Raw genomic sequence first — 21,922 nt, 5'->3', positions numbered from 1 at the left:
AGATTCCATCCAATTTTGAGGAAGCCATTGAGAGGAGGAAAATGAGAAGTGGTGCAATGCCATAGGAAATGAGATGAATTCTCTCTTGAAGAACAAGACTTGGGAGTTAGCTAAGTTACCTAAAGGTAAGAAAGCTATTGGTTGCAAATGGGTGTATGCCAAGAAGGAAGATGTTGATGAGAAAAGAAATATGAGATTCAATGCAAGATTAGTTGCTAAAGGGTATGCATAAAAGGAGGGCATTGACTACAATGAAATATTTTCTCCGGTTGTGAAGCATTTCTCAATTCGTATTATGTTAGCTCTTGTTGCATAATATGATCTTGAGCTTGTGCAACTCGATGTGAAGACGACTTTCCTACATGGTGATTTGAATGAAGAGATCTATATGTGTCAACCGAATGGGTATATAGTGAAAAGGAAGGAATATTTGTTTTGCAAATTGAAGAAATCACTTTATGGCTTGAAGTAATCTCCAAAGCAATGGTATTTGAGGTTTGATAAATTTATGAGAGGCCAAAATTATTCTAAAAGTCAATATGATCATTGTGTGTACTTCAAGAAGTTGCAAGTTGGGTATTTCATTTATTTATTGATATATGTTGATGATATGTTGATTGCCTTAAAGAATGTCGAAGAGATTGAGAAATTGAAGAAGCAAATGAAGAATGAGTTCGAGATGAAGGATCTTGGCGAAGCAAAGAAGATCCTTGGCATAGAGATCACTAGAGACAGAGATAAATGTTTGGCATGCTTGAATCAAAGACAATACCTTGAGAAGTTGATTCGGAAGTTTGGAGTTCATGATTCAACCAAACCGGTTAGTACCCCTTTGGCTCCTCATTTTAAATTGAATTATCTACAATGTCCTAAAGCTGATAAGGAGAAGCTGCAAATGAAAAATATACCATATGCAAATCTAGTTGGTAGTTTAATGTATGCAATGGTATGCTCAAGACCGGATATTGCTCATGCAGCTGGCATGGTGAGTCGATATATGCATAATCCAGGTAAAGAGCATTGGTAAGCAGCTAAGTGGATATTGAGGTATCTCCATGGTACTCGAGATGTTGGTTTATGCTTTGAGAGAGATGACTCTGGTATTGGTCATTTTGCAGTTGGTTATGTTGATTCAGATTATGCAGGTGATCTGGATGGAAGGAAGTCTACTACAAGCTATGTGTTTACTATGGCTAAAGAACCAGTTTGTTGGAGGTCCACTTTGTAGTCGTATGTTGCCTTGTTTACTACAGAAGCTGAATATATGGCAGTTGCTGAAGCTATAAAGGAGGTCATTTGGATACATGGGCTGATTAGAGATTTGGGGGTTGATCAGAAGCAGGTGGAGGTGCATTGTGATAGTTAGAATGCCATTTATTTGGCTAAGTATTAGGTTCACCATGCGAGGACCAAACACATAGATGTGCGTTATCACTTTGTTCGTGAAGTTGTTAGTGAAGGAGAAATCATTCTCCAGAAGATTCCAACTAAAGACAACCCCGCTAATATGTTAACTAAGGTTGTTGGTGTAGCCAAATTTGTTCACTGCTTGAACTTGGCTCACATTTTGCCTATATAAAAAAGGCGATAAGCAGTAGGAGTTTTTTGGAGCATTTGGCTCGGCATGAGTTGTTCTCTTGCTAGTGTTTGGGAGTGTTTTTGTGTTGGTTGGCTTATAATGGTGTTTTCGGAATTTGGCCAAGGTGAAGATTGTTGGATAGTGGCCAAATTAGTGGCCAACTTGGCATCCATTTTCGGCTAATAAACAAAACAAAAGAATGAAGGACAAAATGATGAGGGAATATCATCATGAGGAGGCATCATGATTATGTTTCCTTGTTTTGTGGTTTTTTTCAAAGCCATAATTATTGGTTTTCTTCGTATGAAGAGAAAAATAAGAGAGGGATAACTCATTTTCAGTTTAGAGCTGCAGAGAGAAGTGGGAGATGCCGAGAGCAGGGAGAGTTGCAGAGAGCCCAAAAGGAAGAAGAAGCTGCTGCTTCATTTGGTTAGTAATCATCCACCAAAGTAGTTGTTGTTGTAATAGTTTGGGCTATATGTATAGAGAAGAAATTATTCATTATATTTCTTTCTCTATTTGTTTCTTTGGTATGTGAGAGCTATTGGTTGTATTGAGGTTTTGGGTTGTGAGTTTGTCAATACTTTGTAAACTCCCATTTGGTTGATAGTGGATTATTGAGTGAGCTCCTACTGCTCCGAGGACGTACTCCACTTACACTGACTGTTGAGGAACCTCGTTAAAATCTTGGTGTTCTTTATATTTTGTTCAAGTGGGATATTATAAATGTGCAATTTCCAAAACGAAATTACTAATTTGATAAAAATTGAATTTGACTTAAAAAATACGAAGGACTTGAGCACGAACCTAGGCCACGACATCATTCCGAAAAATAAAACCAAGAGCAACATTTACTCAATTTCATGGGGAACACATTTTCTTATTTCTATCTCTTGTTTATTTTTAATCTATTCAATTCGAATGTCATAAAAAATTAAGGTGTGCAGCAACGGATGTGCAACTCAATTTTGGTATAATATTCGTAAGCATACAAAATTAATAAGACGTGATAAATTTAAGCACACATAGGAAACACATGTTTGAACAAACAGCAACTTCACAGGCTTGCCTTGCCATACAAGTTACAACTAATAAGCTGAAGCAACAAGAAGATCACAGGATACAAAAGCTAGCTGACTCAATAAAATTCCGTCCATGACTAAAATTTTGTAAACGATCTCCATGCTTCATCCTTGCTTGAAACAAGTAAGTCCTAAGCATGTTCGTCGTTTTGTCAAAACAAAAATAGCCAATCAAAGTTTATAGTAAGGCTCCAGATGATTTAGCGCTAGCTGAATCTTAACAGTCGAATCAATCTCAAAAATGTTTTGTATAAGTCATTTCTAAATATGTACATTTGATTGACATCTTTTCTTGTATGAGAGAAAACAAGCGAGTTGCGAAAGAATGCAAAACATATAACAGATCTACCCATTATGAACTAAAGAGGAGTTGTTAGCTGCAAATGAGAAAACACGTAGCAATGGCTCCGGTTGAGAAAAACGAAAATATGCCAATGGAACTACAACAGCTGCCATATTATCCATACTGCCCTTTTCAAATGCAGTACTTACAATGCAGTCAGCTAATGAGTATGAACCAGCTGAAGAGAGATCCAATTTTGTAGGATGACGACTTCGTGCTTCCCACAACAGATCGCAAACATCCTGCAAGCTCTGCTTCTTAAAAACTCCGTCAGATGTAGCCACGAGATATGTATCATTTACAGTCAGGGGTTGCCAATCTGTCAACTCCGGTTCTGATACAACGCCAAAACTGATGACAGTCAACAGCAACTTAAATTAGTTTTACATGTCACAAAAGACAAGATATTTAAACGAGAACATCTTTTAATGTCATCGTTCGATCAGTAGCATAAAAAGAAGGAATGCAAACCTTAAAAATAATCCTATTATTCTTTAACTTATTACCTTTTAAAGGAGATGTCGCCAATAGATCGGGTAACAGCCAGCTAACCATTTACTCAAGGCACGCCAGCCCATTCAAGAACATTTCCACCAGCATTTTCCACCCTAAGTTTTTCATCGTCTATGTCTGGATGATGATCTTTTGTCAATTCCTTAACAGATAAATGCACTAACCCATCCGCGGGAGCTAATTCAAAGTTTTTATTGCGCCTTCGATGTGAGATAACACCATTACGCCTTTCCTCCATGTACAATCTTAAATAAGCAGCTGCAATAACCACAAACATCAGCAGGTAAATAACCTATGTCATGCTTTTAATCTTTCCACATACAAACTAAATAGTCTTACGCTCAATGATCCATACATGCATGCAGAAAAATACATGATTTTAAGAGAGCGAGAGAGAAGAAACATCACATAAAGTTCCCAATAAACCATGTTACCTAAAACAGATGTGCCTTTACACCAAAAAAAGAAAGAAAAATACCTTTAGCCTCTACAAGAGTCTGAAATTTTTTCGAGCACAAAAAGGCCTTTGAGTCTCCAATATTGGCAACTAAGATTTGGCCATCCAAAAGTAGTATGCAGAATAATTTCAAAGAAAGAATAGAAAAAACAATTAGAAGAGATATAAATATACCTTAGAAAATTTTGCATCAATATCATGAACTGCCCTCAACAATGTTTTTTTTAAGATGTCAAAGCGAAAAGAATCGTCAAAGTTTGCTTGCAACGAATGCTTAAACCTGAGAATGCATTAATGGACTAAGCATAATATCACTGTTTCTAAATCCAATAACTTGTTATCATGAAACGGAGACAAATTAAACCAGCAATTAGATCATCAATCAAGAATCAGTAAATAACTTAATAGCAGCTCTATCCAGAGTAATTATTTATATGACAATTTAGAAACAGCACCTTGCATTATCCAATTGGTGCCGATTGAGTAATCCATGCCAATTTTGCAATGTTGGTGCTCCAGATGATGCAGCGGAAAGCGATACATCGAGAAGAAAGTAGGTATGCAAAACGAAATACTCCAAGAAAAGCTTGGATGCCATGTCACTAGCTTCAGCACCATTATGACCATAAAAAACAGCAGCAACTCCAACTCTAACCTTTTCCATAATCCCTACTCTACCTGCACCTCCAAATTAGCACATTATATTCTTCAATTGTTCAATACATAATATGTATGTATACATATACATATATGTATCAGCGTTCTCATAACATGGATTAATAATATTTTTGGTTAATTACTTATCCATTAAGCCAGCCAAAAATTAGCATACACCAACTGCGTTATAATCCAAGAACTTCAGACGATAACACAAAAACCCTAATTATATAGATAATATATACATATGAGAGAAGAGAACCAGGAAAGGGAATGCGAAGGTTGAGAGCGCAGAGAGTGCGATCCTCCAAGTACTTTCTCCGACCTTGAAGCATGGTTGTTTGACAAAGCGACGTGCGTCGGGAGTCGTCAGAGTGCTTCAATTGACGGCATTCTGGGGATTCAAAAATCGCCGGAGCTCCACCATGTTCGTACAGCGCCAAGCACGTCGACGACGATTCTCCTCCGTAGGACAGCGTCGGAAGGCTGGTGAATAGTAATCCCAGTACAAATAGGTGGAGGACTCCGGAGCACTCCATCGTCTACCGCTGCTACTCTCTTTCGCTTCAACCGTCACTTCCCATCACTCCTGAAATTCCTTTTATATATGCATTCAAGAATTTCCGAGTCCTTGTAGCGCTCGGTTTTTTCTTTCTTCAAATGTTCTGTTTTCCTCCCTTTTTTTATTTATTTTTTCCTTTTTTTTTCTTTGTCTTTGAGAAAATGCTAGCTACACTCGCTCAAACAGCTAGTCTGCTATGACTTGCTGACATGTATACTCGTTTGAAAATATTTTTTTAAATAACTGAATTGTTATAAATAGGCAAAATTTAGAGAGATAATCTTTATTCAGGACAGGAACGAAGCAATTGCAGAGTATTATACCAACACAAGCTGTTGCAGAGGAAGTAATGTATATTATTGCTATTTGATGTTTTTCTCTTCCTTTTCTCTTCTTGATGTTCTCTCTTATTTGAACAATCTAAGTGCTCTATTTATAGAGCCACTTCAATGGAAAATTACAAAAGGATTACTATTTAGCTTGTGAGTTTATACTATACATATGTGATACTTTACTATATACATGTGGGCAAACATACCCACTATTTACAACACTCCCCCTTAGATGCCCACATATCAGTATCAGTTGCCTCGTTAAAACCTTGCTTAGAAAAACCCAGTGGGAAAAAACCATAGCGAAGGATAAAGAGTACAACTTTACCTAGATGGTGTTGAGCATGCTTATGTTGCCTCGTTAAAACCTTGATAGGAAAAACTCAGTGGGAAAAATCCTAATCGAAGGAAAAAGAGTACAACATGCATGTATCATGGATGCTCCTCTAAATTGTATCTCCCCCTGATTCCGCATTCTTCAAATTTGTAAGCCGACATAATCCGATTCCTTACACCAACTTCTAAATGTGCACTTTGGTAGAGATTTGGTGAACAAGTCTGCTAAATTTTCATTGGAACGGATTTGTCTGACTTTAATAACTTTACCCTTTTGAAGCTTATGTGCACTGAAAAATCTTGGAGATATGTGTTTAGCCTTATCACCTTTAATGAATCATTCCTTCATCTGGGCGACACATGCTGCATTATCTTCATGAATGACAGTTGGAGTGTCTATCTTTGAAGGTAGACCACATGAATTCCGGATGTGATGGATCATTGATCTTAACCAAGAACATTCACGACTTGCTTCATGTAAAGCAATTATTTCCGAGTGATTGGAAGATGTAGCAACTAGCGTTTGCTTCGTTGATCGCCATGAAATTGCAGTATCTCCATAAGTGAACACATATCCATTTTGTGAGCGGGCTTTATGCGGATCGGAGAGAAAACCAGCATCTGCGTATCCAACAAGAATCTGATCATTTGTGGGCTTGTCTGAGTAGAAAAGACCCATATCTGTTGTCCCACGAAGGTATCGTAGAACATCTTTGACTCCCTTCCAATGACAAATTGTTGAAGCATAGCTGTACCTAGCTAATAAGTTAACTGAAAAAGCTATATCTGGTCTAGTACATTGTGCTAGATACAATAAAGCACCTATTGCGCTCAAATATGGTACTTCTGGACCAAGGACCTGTTCATCATCTTCTTTTGGACGGAATGGATCTTTCTTAATGTCCAAAGAACAAACGACCATTGGGGTGCTAAGTGGATAAGCCTTATCCATGCCAAATCGCTTCAGTATCTTTTCCATGTAAGCTGATTGATGGACCAAAATTCCATTAGCACAATGCTCGATCTGTAGGCCGAGACAATATTTGGTTTTTCCAAGGTCTTTCATTTCAAATTCGCTTTTCAGATATTCAGCAGTTTTATTGAGCTCTTCAGGGGTTCCAACTAGGTTCATATCATCGACGTATACTGTCACTATAGCAAATCCAATATTTGATTTCTTAATGAACACACAAGGGCAGATGACATTGTTGGCATATCCTTCTTTAATCAAATACTCACTGAGACGATTATACCATATTCACCCAGATTGTTTCAGCCCATACAATGATCGCATTAATTTGATTGAGAACATACCTCGTGGTTTGTTAGTTACTTTAGGCAACTTAAGTCATCTGGGACTTTCATATATATGTCAATATCTAATTCTCCATATAGATACGCGATGATGACATCCATAAGTCGCATGTCAAGTTTTTCTGAAATCACCAAACTTATTAAATAACGGAACGTAATTGAGTCCATTACAGGAGAGTATGTCTCTTCATAATCAATTCCAGGTCTTTGTGAAAAACCTTGTTCAACGAGTCGTGCTTTATATCTTGCAATCTCATTTTTCTCATTGTGTTTCCTTGTGAATACCCATTTGTAACCTACGGGGTTCACACCAGGCAGGGTTTGAACTATTGGTCCAAAAACACTTCGTCTTTCTAAGGAATTTAATTCTGCCTGGATTGCATCTTTCCATTTAGGCCAATCTTGTCTCTGTCTGCATTCATCAACAGAGCGGGGCTCAATATCATCACTTAAGATAATTTCAGTGGCTATTGCAAATACAAACATGTCGTCGATGATTATTTCATTCTGATCCCATAATTCATTAGTACATGCATAATTTATGGATATTTCTTTGCTTCATGTACTTCTGTCTCTTCAGGGACAGATGTCTCATCAAGGACATTTTCTTTTTCTGGAAGTACAGAATCATGAATTATGGATTTATCATTCAATTTCTTTTCTTGAATGATATCATTTGGGTTCAACTGTGCCCTCATCTTTCTCTTTCGAGAGGCTGAATCTTTTGAACCTGGGGGTCTACCACGCTTCAGGCGTGCACTGGATGAATCATAAGCTGCCACTTTGTTTTGTCCAACAGGGACATCAATCCTTGCAAGTGCGTTTACAGCTGGTATTTGTGACTTTGTCACTTTCGAAGCATCATTAAATGCATCTGACATTTGATTAGCAATACCTTGAAGATGAACAATCATTTTCACTTCATTTTCACATTGAGTGCTTCATGGATCAAAATGAGATAAGGTGGGAACAACCCATGTCAATTCTTGCCGTTCTTCTGGAACAGTCTTTTCTCCCCCCTAACATCGGGAAAACTGTCTCATCAAAATGACAATCAGCAAAACGAGCTGTAAACATATCACCAGTCAAAGGTTCCAAATATCTAATGATAGATGGTGAATCAAAGCCCACATAAATTCCTAGTCTGCGCTAAGGTCCCATTTTAGTTCGTTGTGGCGGTGCAATAGGCACATAAACAGTACAACCAAAAACTCGTAAATGGGAAATGTTTGGTTGTTGTCCAAACACGAGTTGTATTGATGAATATTGGTGGTTGGCTATAGGTCTCAATCTAACCAATGATGCAGCATGTAATATGGCATGTCCCCATGCAGAGACTGGCAATTTCGTTTTCATGAGCAGAGTGCGGGCTATTAATTGAAGCCGCTTGATAAATGTCTCTGCTAAACCATTTTGAGTATAGACATGAGGAACAGGGTGTTCAACATCAATGCCCAGTGCCATACAGTAATCATCAAAGGTTTGAGACGTAAATTCACCAACGTTATCAAGTCGAATGGACTTAATGGGATGATCTGGGAACTGTGCTCGCAACTTAATTATCTGAGCAAGAAGTCTCACAAAAGCTACATTTCGAGTAGACAATAGGCAAACATGTGACCATCGGGTAGATGCATCAACCAAAACCATAAAATATCGAAATGGTCCACAAGGTAGTTGAATAGGTCCACAAATATCCCCTTGAATTCTTTGCAAAAATGATGGGGATTCATCATCAACCTTTAGTTGTGATGGTCTAATTACCAACTTCCCTTGGGAACAAGCTTTGCAAGGGTTATCATTTGAGACATCAATGTGTCTGCTCAATAATGGATGTCCACTAGAGTTGATAATGATTCTACGCATCATAGTAGATCCTGGATGACCTAGACGGTCATGCCAAAGCATGTAAACCTTTGAATCAATGAACTTCTGGTTCATGACAGTATATGCCTCAACTGTCTTTATGTATGTATAATACAATCCACTCGATAAACCATGCAACTTCTTCAATATACGCTTCTGGGTATCATTGGAGGTAATGCATAAATATTCCACATTTTCTACACTTTTCGTTTCAATGTGTATCCATTTAGACGTATGTCTTTAAAACTCAACAAATTTCGAATGGATCGAGTAGCATATAATGCATTCTTTATGGATAATATTGTTCCATTTGGTAACATAATCTGGGCTTTTCCTGAGCCTTCAATTACATCTGATTGCCCTGATATTGTTGTTACCTTTACTTTTGCAAGTACCAAATTCGAGAAATACTTTCAATCTCGAAGTATTGAATGCGTGGTTGCATTGTCTGCAAGACAAAATTCTCCGCCATTGCTCTTGTTTTGAGAATAACCATAATTTTTATCCATGTTCTCTGAGTAAAGAAAAAGCAATTTATTCATATTGGAATACTACTTTTATTGAATTGAAAATGCGAGCATTAAACCACAAGTACAAATAATAGGAGTACATTAAACATAAATAATTCAACCGGACCCATAAACTTCATTCCCTCTTTCATTAATAAAGTTTGTAGCATCTAGGTGGGTTGTATTTAACTGTCCTGATAAATTGATCACTGGATCAGGGGTTTCCATTGGTTGAGCCTGATCGAAGAAATTGATCTCGACACCCTTCTCATTGAAGGAAGCTTGATATAGCTCCACTAGATGCTTTGGGGTGCGACAAGTACTCCCCCAATGTCCGTTGCCACCACACCTATGGCAACCTCCTTCAGGATTTCTATGAGTGTTCACATGAGCTTTTCCTTTCTGGCGATTTGCATTTTTAAAGCTCAAGCCTGGATTATGACTTGGAACCTGGTTGTGAAACTGGACACCATGGTTCTTGCCTTTCCCTTTCCACTGGCCTTGCTTGTGGCCACGTCCTCGTTTGTAATTATTGCCACGGGAGGATATGGTATTCCTTTCAAGGGAAGCAACATTCACCTCTGGGAACGGTGCTGATCCAGTAGGTCGAGAATTATGGTTTTTCATCAGGAGCTCATTGTTCTGTTCAGCTACCAAGAGCACAGATATCAGCTGGTTGTATTCAGTGAAGCCTCGCGCTCTATACTGCTGCTGCAGGACCATGTTAGAGGCGTGGAATGTGCTGAAAGTCTTTTCCAATAACATCTCCTCAGTAATAGTATCCCCACATAGCTTTATCTGAGAGGTAATTCTGAACAACGCCGAATTGTACTCAGCCACTGACTTGAAATCCTGGATCCTTAGGTGAGTCTAGTCATAGCGAGCTCTTGGAAGAATCACCGTTGTCTGGTGATTGTATCTGCTTCTCAAGGCATTCCAGAGGGCTAACGGATCTTTAACTGTTAAGTACTCGCTCTTTAGTGCCTCATCAAGATGGCGACGAATAAAAATCATGGCATTTGCCCGATCTTAAGAAGATGAGCTGCTTTCTTCCTTGATGGTATCTCCAAGATTCGCTGCTTCCCGATGGATCTTGGTATCCAGTACCCAGGTAAGGTAATTCTTTCCAGTAATGTCCAGGGCAGCGAAATTAAGTTTTGCCAAGTTTGTCATTTTCTTTTCTGAAAGAAAAATGAGGTGTGTAAAAACTTGCAATAATATGTGTTCTGGAGAAATATATTGTTAGAACTTCTGGTTCTTACAAATTTTTGATCTTCAGGCCAAAATGTTAAGTACTCGAAACTTCAGGCTCGAGATTAATGAGAAGGGCAATTGTACCGCACCATTCTCATCGAAACAAGTACAGGATGGGCGATTATTCCGCACTACTTTAAACAGCAGGAAAATTTAAATATGTAGAGTAAGGTGGACGATTATACCGCACCACCTAAAATTGCAATAAAATTTAAATATGTAAAACAGGGTGGGTGATTATTTCACACCACCTAAAATTGAGATAAAATTAAATATGTAAAGCAGGGTGGGTGATTATTTCACACCACCTAAGATTGTGATAAAATTTAAATATGTAAAGCAGGGTAGGTGATTATTTCACACCACCTAAAATTGCGATAAAATTAAGTATGTAAAGCAGGGTGGGTGATTATTTCACACCACCTAAGATTGCGATAAAATTAAATATGTAAAGTTAAATATGCAGGATAATTAGATCTGCAGTCCAAGATAGGCGATAGAACCGCACAATCTTGGATTGCATAAATAATCAGTGGGTCAGTAGTCAATATTTACACCAAACAAGAAATCAAAAATATAAGTAACTGTTAGTTGGAGAACTAGAAGTAAACATGGTGCAAACAATTCTTCGCGAGGGTATATCCAGTAATTAAGGCAGAGGAAGAAGAAGAACAGTAAAAACCTTAGAGGAAACTTTTTTTTTTCTTTCGGCGAAGGGAAAAGAGAAAATGATTAAAGAGTCGTGCTGATAACATGTTATAAATAGGCAAAATTTAGAGATATAACCTTTACTCAGAAAAGGAACGAAGTAGTTGCAGAGTATTATACCAACACAAGCTGTTGCAGAGGAAGTAATGTATATTATTGCTATTAGATGTTTTTCTCTTCCTTTTCTCTTCTTGATGTTCTCTCTTATTTGAACAATCTAAGAACTCTATTTATAGAGCAACTTCAATGGAAAATTACAAAAGGGTTACTATTTAGCTTGTGAGTTTATACTATACAGATGTGATACTTTACTATACACATGTGGGCAAACATACCCACTATTTACAACATGAATATGTTTTTAGTGAAATTAATTTTAGTTTTCAAAAATACTTTTAAGTGTTATTTGTAAAAAGTAACAAATATGTGCTTCTTACTCGAAGCACTTATTGTATTTTTCTAGGATTCACTTGGATTTTTTTAAGAATTTGTTTCAAAAATATCTTCAACGAAATTACTTCCAATCATTTTAAAACATTTTTAAACGAGGCCTATATCATTCAGGATATAAGAATTCTTCACTTGCTATATTTTTCATAACACATAAATTACTTTTCTAATAGAGGTAGAGTCTACCAACACATGTGGATATGAAAAATGTGATAAAAGTAACAATTTAAGTTCTCGCCATTGAGTACTCACTTCTTTATTTTGTCCAATAATATTATAACAGATATTTTATTATTTTAAACCATAATATATAAGTTGTTTAATTTTTCTTGAACTTTAAAAACAACAAACACATGAAATTTGTTTATCTGGCCAAATCAAACGGTGAGTAAATAAGATACTTATTATTGAATATCTAAGTATTATTCTCTCATTTACTTTTAAAAAAAAAAGTATTATCCTATCATTTATGCTAGCATCTTACCAGACGCGAATTGCATATAGAGATCTGTAGGAGCTTATAGTTTAATTGGTTGAAACATACCGCTCATAACGATTATATTGTTGCCTCTTTATTTTTTATTTGAAAAAAAAAACAAAAAAGGAAAAACAAAATAATAATATATCTCAAAAAATAATAAAATCAATTACTAACCACTCTGTGGGTTGGCTTTTTAAAAAAAAATAAAAATAAAATTTATTGTGATTTTCTTATTTTATTTGAAAATTTAATGAGAGGGCGATTTTGAGATTATGAATGTTTCACCATTGTTGCCTTCTCCCTCAATATATATATATTCAATTTGGACCACTACAGAAAGAATAAAAATAAAGAGTTAGCATTTTATTGGGCCAAATCAGAATGTTAACTTGTAAATTTTGTCTAAATTGAAGGTAGAAGATAAATATAAGGTTTTGATATTATTTGGACAAAACTTACCGTTGATTTTATTTAAACAATAAAAAGGTGACAAAGTCATATATACTGTGCGGGAGGACATGCATAATTACACTCCCGCACATCACTTATCATGAGTGAGCAGTTGAGATTTTTACCCTTTTTTATATTGTCTTTTGATGCTTAGAGCCTTAGGCGAACAAAGCTCGGGGGATCAAATACATCCACATCCGGCTTACTCTAGTGTGAGTGTTGGTGTACCTTTTTACACCACCACTCACACTAGAGTGCTTAAAACAAGTGTGCTTTGTTGTAATTAGTCTTAAATTGGTTCTTTTTTTGTATGTTTTTGGGTAACCATATTTGTCCCTTTTTCTGCTTTTATGACTGACACACTCATTAAGATACATGGCCCTTCTTGGTCTCACCCAGCTGACTGCGTTGAAATCCTGACATGACCGCAAAATTACCCACCGAGATATCAAGCCTGGTGAGTGTTCGAGCATCTTTCAATAGTTCACCCTTCAAGTAACTGCCCTCTTCCTAGCTATAGAACCTTTTTTTTTTGTGTGCGCATTAGATACTTAACTGCACTTTTGGCAGGAAACATTGTCATATGTTTTGAAGACAAACACAGTGGGAAATGTCTGAAAAAAAATTCACTTGGAGAGAAAGTCAACTTTCAAGTGTAGGTTTTTCTTACTGTTCACCTTTATACTTGCATGTGGCTTTTTATGTTTATGTTGTTAAATGGTTTGGAATGGTGATTGATGCCTTCAATTGGGACAATACTTTAGGCACATTATCGACTTTGAGAGCGCAATAGATGAATTTACACTCAAGAACTTATATGGCTCTAGTGGACCATCTAGGTATCGCGTTTATTCATTGTGTCAATTTTATCAAATCATATAATGGTTTTACCGATAGTAACTGGTTTTGTGCTTCACCAGAGATGAACAAACCAATGAATATACTCCTCCCGAGGCCTTACTCTATGCTGATTGGTATGAAGGGCCAACGAGCACGAGATTGAAGTATGTTCATCTTTTATAAATTTAGCTCATTTACTTAAAGTGCATTTTGTTTGTCAGTGATCTAATAATAAATGCTATTGTATGTGACTGATGGACTAAGTTTCCTTTGACAGGTATGATATGTGGAGTGTCGGTGTTGTGATCCTAGAGCTTATTTTAGAATCTTTAGAAATATTTCAAGTTACGAATTACACACGTACACTGACACTAAATAGTTTCAGATATATTTCAAGATACGTGTGTAATCCGTAACTTGAAATATTTCTGAAGATTCTAAAATAAGCTCTAGGATCACAACACCGACACTCCACATATCATAACTGTCAAAGGAAACTTAGTCCATCAGTCACATACAATAGCATTTATTATTAGATCACTGACAAACAAAATGCAATTTAAGTAAATGAGCTAAATTTATAAAAGATGAACATACTTCAATCTCGTGCTCGTTGGCCCTTCATACCAATCAGCATAGAGTAAGTCCTCGGGAGGAGTATACTCATTGGTTTGTTCATCTCTATTGAAGCACAAAACCAGTGACTATCGGTAAAACCATTATATGATTTGATAAAATTGACACAATGAATAAACGCGATACCTAGATGGTCCACTAGAGCCATATAAGTTCTTGAGTGTAAATTCATCTATTGCGCTCCCAAAGTCGATAATGTGCCTAAAGTATTGTCCCAATTGAAGGCATCAATCACCATTCCAAACCATTTAACAACATAAACATAAAAAGCCACATGCAAGTATAAAGGTGAACAGAAAGAAAAACCTATACTTGAAAGCTGACTTTCTTCTCTCCAAGTGAATTTTTTTTCAGACATTTCCCACTGTGTTTGTCTTCAAAACATATGACAATGTTTCCTGCCAAAAGTGCAGTTAAGTTTCTAAGGCGCACACAAAAAAAAAAGGTTCTATAGCCAAGAAGAGGGCAGTTACTTGAAGGGCGAACCATTGAAAGATGCTTGAACACTCACCAGGCTTGATATCTCGGTGGGTAATTTTGCGGTCATGGCAGGATTTCAACGCAGTCAGCTGGGAGAGATCAAGAAGGGCCATGTATTTAATGAGTGTGTTGGTCATAAAAGCAAAAAAAAGGGACAAATATGGTTACCCAAAAACATACAGAAAAAGAACCAATTTAAGACTAATTACAACAAAGCACGGTTAACTGGTTTTGGTTTAGGTTATGACAACAAACCCACGCATGCACAGGCAACCCACAATCTTTGGATCTAATGCAATCTGCTGAACAAGATTAAGTATTATTTCTTTGCTGGTTTAAAATTTTTTTTTTTTGGAAATTTATCATTGATATTTACCACAAGTTGTTTTACCTAGCAAAAGAATGAGACAATCCCAAAACTGTACAAATTAAGGGTAAGGCATCCATCAAATCCAAGAAACCTCCTATACAAGCTAGCTATGAGACTCAGTATTTTACAGAGTAACAAAATAGTTTCATAGAAATTAAATATGTGACCTACCAACTGCCATATCAGACTGCGCATTTGCTCCTGTCCTTCTTTTGTTGTCTTCAACCAGTGCAACCATTGTGATGGACGCAAGATCTGGAAATGCTCGACTTCATCAACATCCGTGTCATCTCCCACAGTATAAATCAGCTTTGACAGCGAAATACCCTCATGATGAAATGCAAGCCATATTTCATTTACGCGAGACTCCACCGACTCTACATATCTTGCAATATGTTTCAAACCTTCTTCACAAAAACCTCTACGCATTCCTATTCCATATGACATTGAGTCAGTTGATTAGAGTAACAGGTTATCGAAATTCAATTGAGAATTATTAAAGACAAAGCTTAGTGCTCCAACTGATACCGAACCTTCAACACAAGAAGAGGCTTTTAGGAAAAAATCTCCAAAATGCTTTTCCCTTAAACCACTTAAGTAAACAGAAGCCCCTCTCTCCACCTGTGAGATAATTAACAAATTCCCAGTCAGACCGCTATTAAGAATTTAGAATAATACCAGCTGTAAAAATTCATCGAAAGATATTCCATGAAATATCATAACTCTTATCTCTAAAAATATTCAATAAACAAGAACTAACCAAACATGGAACTCCATATAACCATTTATGTTTAAGTCAACTGAGGAAGCATGACTGTGAGACAGTACCAATGGATGAAACATCAAGTACTAGTAAGAGCTTATAGTCTCAGCACGCTTTTAAAGCACAAGCCTGATACAAGATTTAAATTGAATATTCCGATGTATTTGTCGAATGATCTTAACAGTCCAACTTCATTGGAAATACAAAAGAATGAGAAACAAACCAACAACTTAAGAAATAACTAGGCAACAGAGTTCTTAAGATGAGCAAAAGTATCTATTAGGATGTTAATTCTGACAAACCCAATTTTGGTCTAATGCTGTGTGAAGCACGTAGAGGTCGCACTTGGTGCGATGGCAAGTGCCTTCGCCCATGAGCGGTAGGTCTCGGGTTCGAGACTTGGGAGCAGTCTCTCCATAAATGGGGGTAAGGCTAGCCGACATTCACCTCTCCCAGACCCTGCGTAAAGCGGGAGCCTTGTGCACTGGGTACGACCCTTTGCTGTGTGAAGCACGTCTTAGTTTTCAGTGTTACTTGTCAATGTCTTCACAGTGTTTACTTGTCAATGTCTTCATTTTAGTACAAATCAAGCTACTATACATTAAAAGAAAACAGAACAAAATCAGGTTTTGCAAAAAAAATTGAAAATAAGTTTAAAAGAAATACAGCTAATGCTAAACATGATCCACTGCACAGTGAAAATAATATCAGGATCTACTGAACCACATCTGGTTGCAAACTTTAAGTGAACAAAGGAATTTACCATTATGCGTTTTAAAATGAACAAGTTGTCATCAGGAGGGCCTGCATGAAAATAGTGAGCAAATGAGTTAATCTCTAAAGTGTGTGTCATAAAAATAAAAAGATAACTAGATATAGTGTTATTTTTCCCACTCGAGTATGAAGCATTGCTGTCTTGATGATAGTCCGGATTATAAGCCAGCCATACTTCTCCATATGATCCACAGCCAAACCGCTTTCTTAGAACATACCTACCAGCCAGTAAGGACAATGTTTCTTAGATATCTTCTGGCAATAAGATACAGTATCAAATCAACATACGGCATAGTTAGAGTATAGCATAAGCATAAACTTAAAAGAGCAAAAAACAGGTGGCATCTCACTTGCAGGAGAATGGATATAAACACCATGATATATTTTCAAATGAATATACATCACACTTGCAAGTGAAATTTAATCAAGTAGATACACAAGACCACTACAGCAAGCAATGGAATTTCTCCTCTGCTCTTCATTGTGAGTGTGAATGAATGATTATGCGCATATACATCAAGTCAAAACTAAGATCAAAGACTCCAACCAAACTTCAGTAAAAACCAGATATTGCCCACATACAAACTCTGCAGTTGTACAAATTTGATTTCAAGATATTATCTTATGTCAAAGTCACAACATTCTGGTCTTATGATCTACTTCACCAAGGACACCATGCAGAGACAATCAAGTAAAGAAAATATTTGTACCTCCTCTGAGGCACTGAATATTCAAATGATTCACTATTTAAACCAGCTTTGTCGAATGAAATTGAATCAAACAGAGGAAGGGACGTTGAAGAGCCTCCAGAATTTGTAGATTGGTTCTTAGCATTGTCGCCAGTCATTGGCAGGTGCATACACAAATCCAGGTTATGGAACAGCATAAGAGGTCCGCCTAAAATCAGAACAAAAGGAAACAGTAAAAGTTTCTGTGTGTAAAATATACCAATGCAATACAATTCTGGTAAGCCTTGTTCGTCTCAATTTCTAGCTTCTACTGTACATCAGGAATGTGCATGTGTGTGTGCACTTATGTGTCAAGTGATTTTTTGTGTGTTGAGTGACTCTAGACAATATAATTGATTGCATAGTAAGAAGAGAAAATTTCAAAGACAGTTTGTAGAGCGACTTCACAGGCTTGCCATTGAACTAATTAAAAGCAACAACAATATCACACGTTATTAATACCAAGTATATTTCCAACACTAACATGCAATGAAGTCCTGGATTTGGCACCTGCGTCCACTTACCATACAGTTGGTCAGCGGTATCCGATTGAACCTGAGGCATGTCAAACTGATGACTTTTGTGCTTGTCTGTTGCTTGCAACATGTAATCTGCACGTTCATCAAGCTGCTGAACAGCCAATACGGTAAAAGTAAGCATTATTCATTCTATTGACAGTTAGCCATCCAATTTTCTCAACGGCTACAAACAGAATGGAAGTCTACAATAAAGATCCAAGTAACTCAACGGCTACAAACAGAAAGGAAGTCTACATTAGGAGAAAAAAAGAATATGTAAAATGACAAAGTAATTTGATTTAAGGCTTACCAGTAACCTCTCAAATTTGGAATTAGCGACATGAGCATGGTCCATTTTCTTTAGGTCATATGCAGAGACATTGCCTGATCAATGCAAATGAAAGAATTATCAAAAGACTGTATTAACCAGTGTAAAACATTATGAAAGAATTCATGTGATGATGTTCTTAAATATGGTATCAAAAGAAATTCTACTTGTCATTTGTTCCCTTCTTTGATATCTTTGTATGAGATGCTCCCTTTTGTTCATCAATGTACTAAGGTTGTGAGTCTTGCGACCAGTCAACCACTTCAATTGATATTACTAATCACTTTAATCTTGCATTCTTACAAAGTAAGATTGCAAATCCTCCCCGTGCAATTAAGGTACTGAAGAAGGTTTAAAAGCATAAGAAACTCACCTGAACATTCAACTAACTTTAAAGGCCTCTCTTCAACTGATCTTTCCTTCAAAAAACTTTCTGCAAACCAGTAGATACCAATGTGACGACTACAGCTGCTACACCGCCCACACTCCCCTTTTCCATTGCAGTATTTACTTTGCAGTCAGCTAATGAATATGAACAGGGCGAAGACAACTCTGATCTCCCAGGAGTATATCTCTGTGCTGCCAACATTAAGTCACAAACATCCTGCACGCTCAGTTTCCTGAAAACTCCAGCAGATGCAGCTACAAGGTAGGTATCATTTACAGTCAGGGGTTGCCAATCTGTCAACTCTGGTGCAGAGAGAACGCCAAACCTGATGACAATCAAGAGCGAATACAGAATTTGAGTAAAAGCATAAATTAGGTTGATGAGTACTAACCAAATTTGAATGAATCATTAACATACCCTAAATCAGAAGCTCTTGCCAAAGTACAATAGGATCAAATGGGGTTTACCGTTTACATAGTTTCTTGTTGTCACTGAACCTCACCTTTTAATTGAGACACGACCAATTGCTTGTGAAATATGATTTACAAGAGGCATACCACCCCATGCAAGATCATAGCCACCAGCAGTTTCCACCCGAAACTTTTCATCATCTCTGCCTGGATGATGGTCTCTTGTCAATTCCTTGGCAGAAAAAGTCATTGCCTCAGGGTTGGCCAATTCAAACATTTCATAGTTTCTTGGACGTGAAACAGGACCATTATTACATTTATGCCTCTCCTGAGTGTATAGCCTCGGACAAGTGGCTGCAGTACGAAAACAAGAGAATAAATATCCTCGACCATCATTTGATCTTTTGAAATTAAAACTAAACAGCAAATCCTATGCATTTTCAAGCACACAGAAATAAAAAAAAAATGCGTTCTCATTATACCCAAAATGCATGTGTTTTAAAACAATAAACATTCCATTACAAGATACGAGATACAAGATACATAGATTTTTCCGAGCACAAAAAAGCCTTCGAGTCTCCAATATTGGCAACTAAAATTTGACCATTAGCTAGTAGTACAATCGTGGCTGTAGAACCTGAACTAATATTTTTTGCAGATGCTTCCTTTGAAAGTATAAGGATATAAGAGCAAGATCAACATAAGAGTAATTGGATATAACACATTAAGCAAAAGAACATTTTTAAGTAAGCAGAGAAAAGTTGATATACTTTGGAAAATTTTGCATCAATATCATGAATTGCCCTCAACAACGCTTCTTTCAAAATGTCCGACTGGAAAAATGCATCAAAGTGGGGTTGCAATGAATGCTCGATCCTGAGAAATGATCAGTGAACTTAAATTAAAATTAATACCAAAATTATGAAAATATTATCAAGAAAGCAAATAAAACTAAAGAATTTATTCAAACAAACAAAAACCACCTAGTAATATCGGAATCTTGAGGATCTTGAAAGCCATCCGAATTATGCAATCTTGCTGTTCTTGAGGCAGCATTCTCCAACATAGCAGAATACAAAGCACTGACAAGAAAATGCATATGCAGAGCGAAATACTCCAGTAACTGCTTGGAAGCCATATCACTAGCTTCACTACCACTATGACCATCAAAAACAGCAACAATTCCAACTCTAACCTCCTCAATTCCACCACCATTACCTGCGTGAAAGAAAATCAGACTAAGCCCCAATTTATTGTCAAATCAGCGAGAGAGAAAGAGAGAGGTTGCGGAACGCACCAGAAAAGGGAATGCGGACGTTGAGAGCGCAGAGAATGCGATCCTCCAGCGGCCTTGTACGATCTTCGAGCACGGCCGTTTCACAGCTGGACATGCTTCGAGAGTGGGAAGCATACCCGTCGGAGTGCCTCCATTGAAGCCAATCTTGGGACTCGAAAACCGCCGGTGCACCGCCATGTTCGTACAGCGTCAAGCACGTTGACGATTCACCTCCGTACGAGCGCGTCACGAAGGCGGCGAGTAGTAATGCGATTACGGTTAGGCGACTAAAATCAAAGTATCAGAGATTATTCGGACAAAGAGTGGGAATCAATATGTTTTGGCGCTTAACTTTTATTTCCTCTTTCTTTTTTCTTTTTTTTTTAATTTCTTCTGGACAATGTTATTTCCACTCCAAAAATAATTTTGTCCACTCTAGCGCGTATGCGCGCTCAGCTTTCACCATCACGGTTTGGGGGCGAGGGGTAATTACTGAAGAGTCCCTACGTACCGGTGCAAAGCTAGTTTTTTGGAGTTCATTTATCATTTTTTCTGTTCTGTCCAATGCTAATAACTGTTTTCTCGTTAGTAACTAATTTTATTGGCTTTATAATTTCAGTAAGTTATTATATCTTTATCGTAATATTTTAGGAGTAATAAATAATAATAATAATAATGGGAACCGGCACAGCCGCCGCACCACTACTGTGGCTCCGCCGAACCATTATCGTTGGCCTGAAACCCAACTGTGTAGAGCATGTCATGAAACAATGTTGTTTGACACCTTGGACCATATAGCAACAGCCCTTTGTGCTTTGCTGCGCTGACCCGAACCCTAGACCTTCGGTCTAATTAGCTTCATAGGGCTTGCAATCCTTTAGCCCAACCAAGAAAACCTGCAACCTTCTTGGCCCATTGTTCCGAGTCCCTGGCCCAACTCCAGCAACCCAATGCTACCGAGCTTCCTTTTGCCCATGACAGGCTTGCCTGCAGTAGCCTATAACTCATTAGGCTTTGCCCAATCTTTGGCCCATTCGCCCACAACCTTTGTTGCTAGGCTTGACCTGCCCCGAGCCCAAAACCCAAAACCTAGCTTCGGCTAGGCGTCCTCGAACCAACCCAAAGGCCAGCTTTTGTTAGGCCTACACCCAAGTCCAATTTTGGCCCAATTCCGGCAGCTATTGCTATTGTGCTCACCCAGAACCCTCGGCCCATGGCCTGCAACCACATGTGGGCTGCTTAGCAACCAAACCTGAGGCCCAAAAGCCTCTAGGGCTTTGCCCTACTCACAGCACCCAAGCCCAAATGCTATTGGGCTATGGTTTTTCAAATCCAATGCTAATTTTGGCATTTTAAATAATTTTAACCTGAATGTTATTATTATTCTTGCTTCCACGATCGACCCCGTTTGGTCCCGATCTATTGAATTAATTAAAAGTGACCTACAGTCCATTAATATGATAATTAATCCAAAATTATTGACATGAATATCACTTTTGGACATTAACGATTCAAAAA

At 37.5% G+C, this 21,922-nt stretch overlaps 2 protein-coding genes and 1 pseudogene across 2 annotated transcripts; all 3 read right to left on the bottom strand.

Moving 5' to 3' along the window:
- Window positions 1-3,006: 3,006 nt before the first annotated feature.
- On the bottom strand, window positions 3,007-5,170 carry LOC103441734 (probable protein phosphatase 2C 51; annotated as a pseudogene).
- A 4,497-nt stretch (window positions 5,171-9,667) lies between these two features.
- LOC139198133 (uncharacterized) lies at window positions 9,668-10,723 on the bottom strand. Its single transcript, XM_070826396.1, has 2 exons — window positions 10,658-10,723; window positions 9,668-10,348 (listed from the first exon to the last, which is right to left on the bottom strand). The coding sequence occupies exons 1-2, from the start codon at window positions 10,721-10,723 to the stop codon at window positions 9,668-9,670; spliced, it is 747 nt and encodes a 248-aa protein (XP_070682497.1).
- A 3,477-nt stretch (window positions 10,724-14,200) lies between these two features.
- On the bottom strand, window positions 14,201-21,380 carry LOC103441732 (uncharacterized). Its single transcript, XM_070826395.1, is given in 15 exon segments — window positions 14,201-14,767; window positions 14,881-14,938; window positions 15,391-15,840; window positions 16,746-16,786; window positions 16,877-16,974; window positions 17,467-17,653; window positions 18,009-18,114; window positions 18,313-18,386; window positions 18,704-18,782; window positions 18,785-19,043; window positions 19,221-19,482; window positions 19,899-19,915; window positions 20,112-20,346; window positions 20,426-20,691; window positions 21,301-21,380. Coding segments are annotated over 15 exon segments (2,304 nt in total). The 3' UTR covers window positions 14,201-14,675.
- Window positions 21,381-21,922: the final 542 nt, after the last annotated feature.

The sequence above is a fragment of the Malus domestica genome, chromosome 08, assembly GCF_042453785.1.
Source record: "Malus domestica chromosome 08, GDT2T_hap1".
Lineage (NCBI taxonomy): Eukaryota > Viridiplantae > Streptophyta > Magnoliopsida > Rosales > Rosaceae > Malus > Malus domestica.
Note: the sequence above shows the minus strand (reverse complement) of the source record. Positions and strands in the feature narration are given on the sequence as shown.

Coding starts and splice junctions, on each gene's coding strand:
- LOC139198133 (XM_070826396.1), bottom strand. CDS start 10,723: ATGACAAACTTGGCAAAACTTAATTTCGCTGCCCTGGACATTACTGGA. Junction 10,349..10,657: donor GAAAGAATTACCTTACCTGG/GTACTGGATACC, acceptor ATTACCTCTCAG/ATAAAGCTATGTGGGGATAC.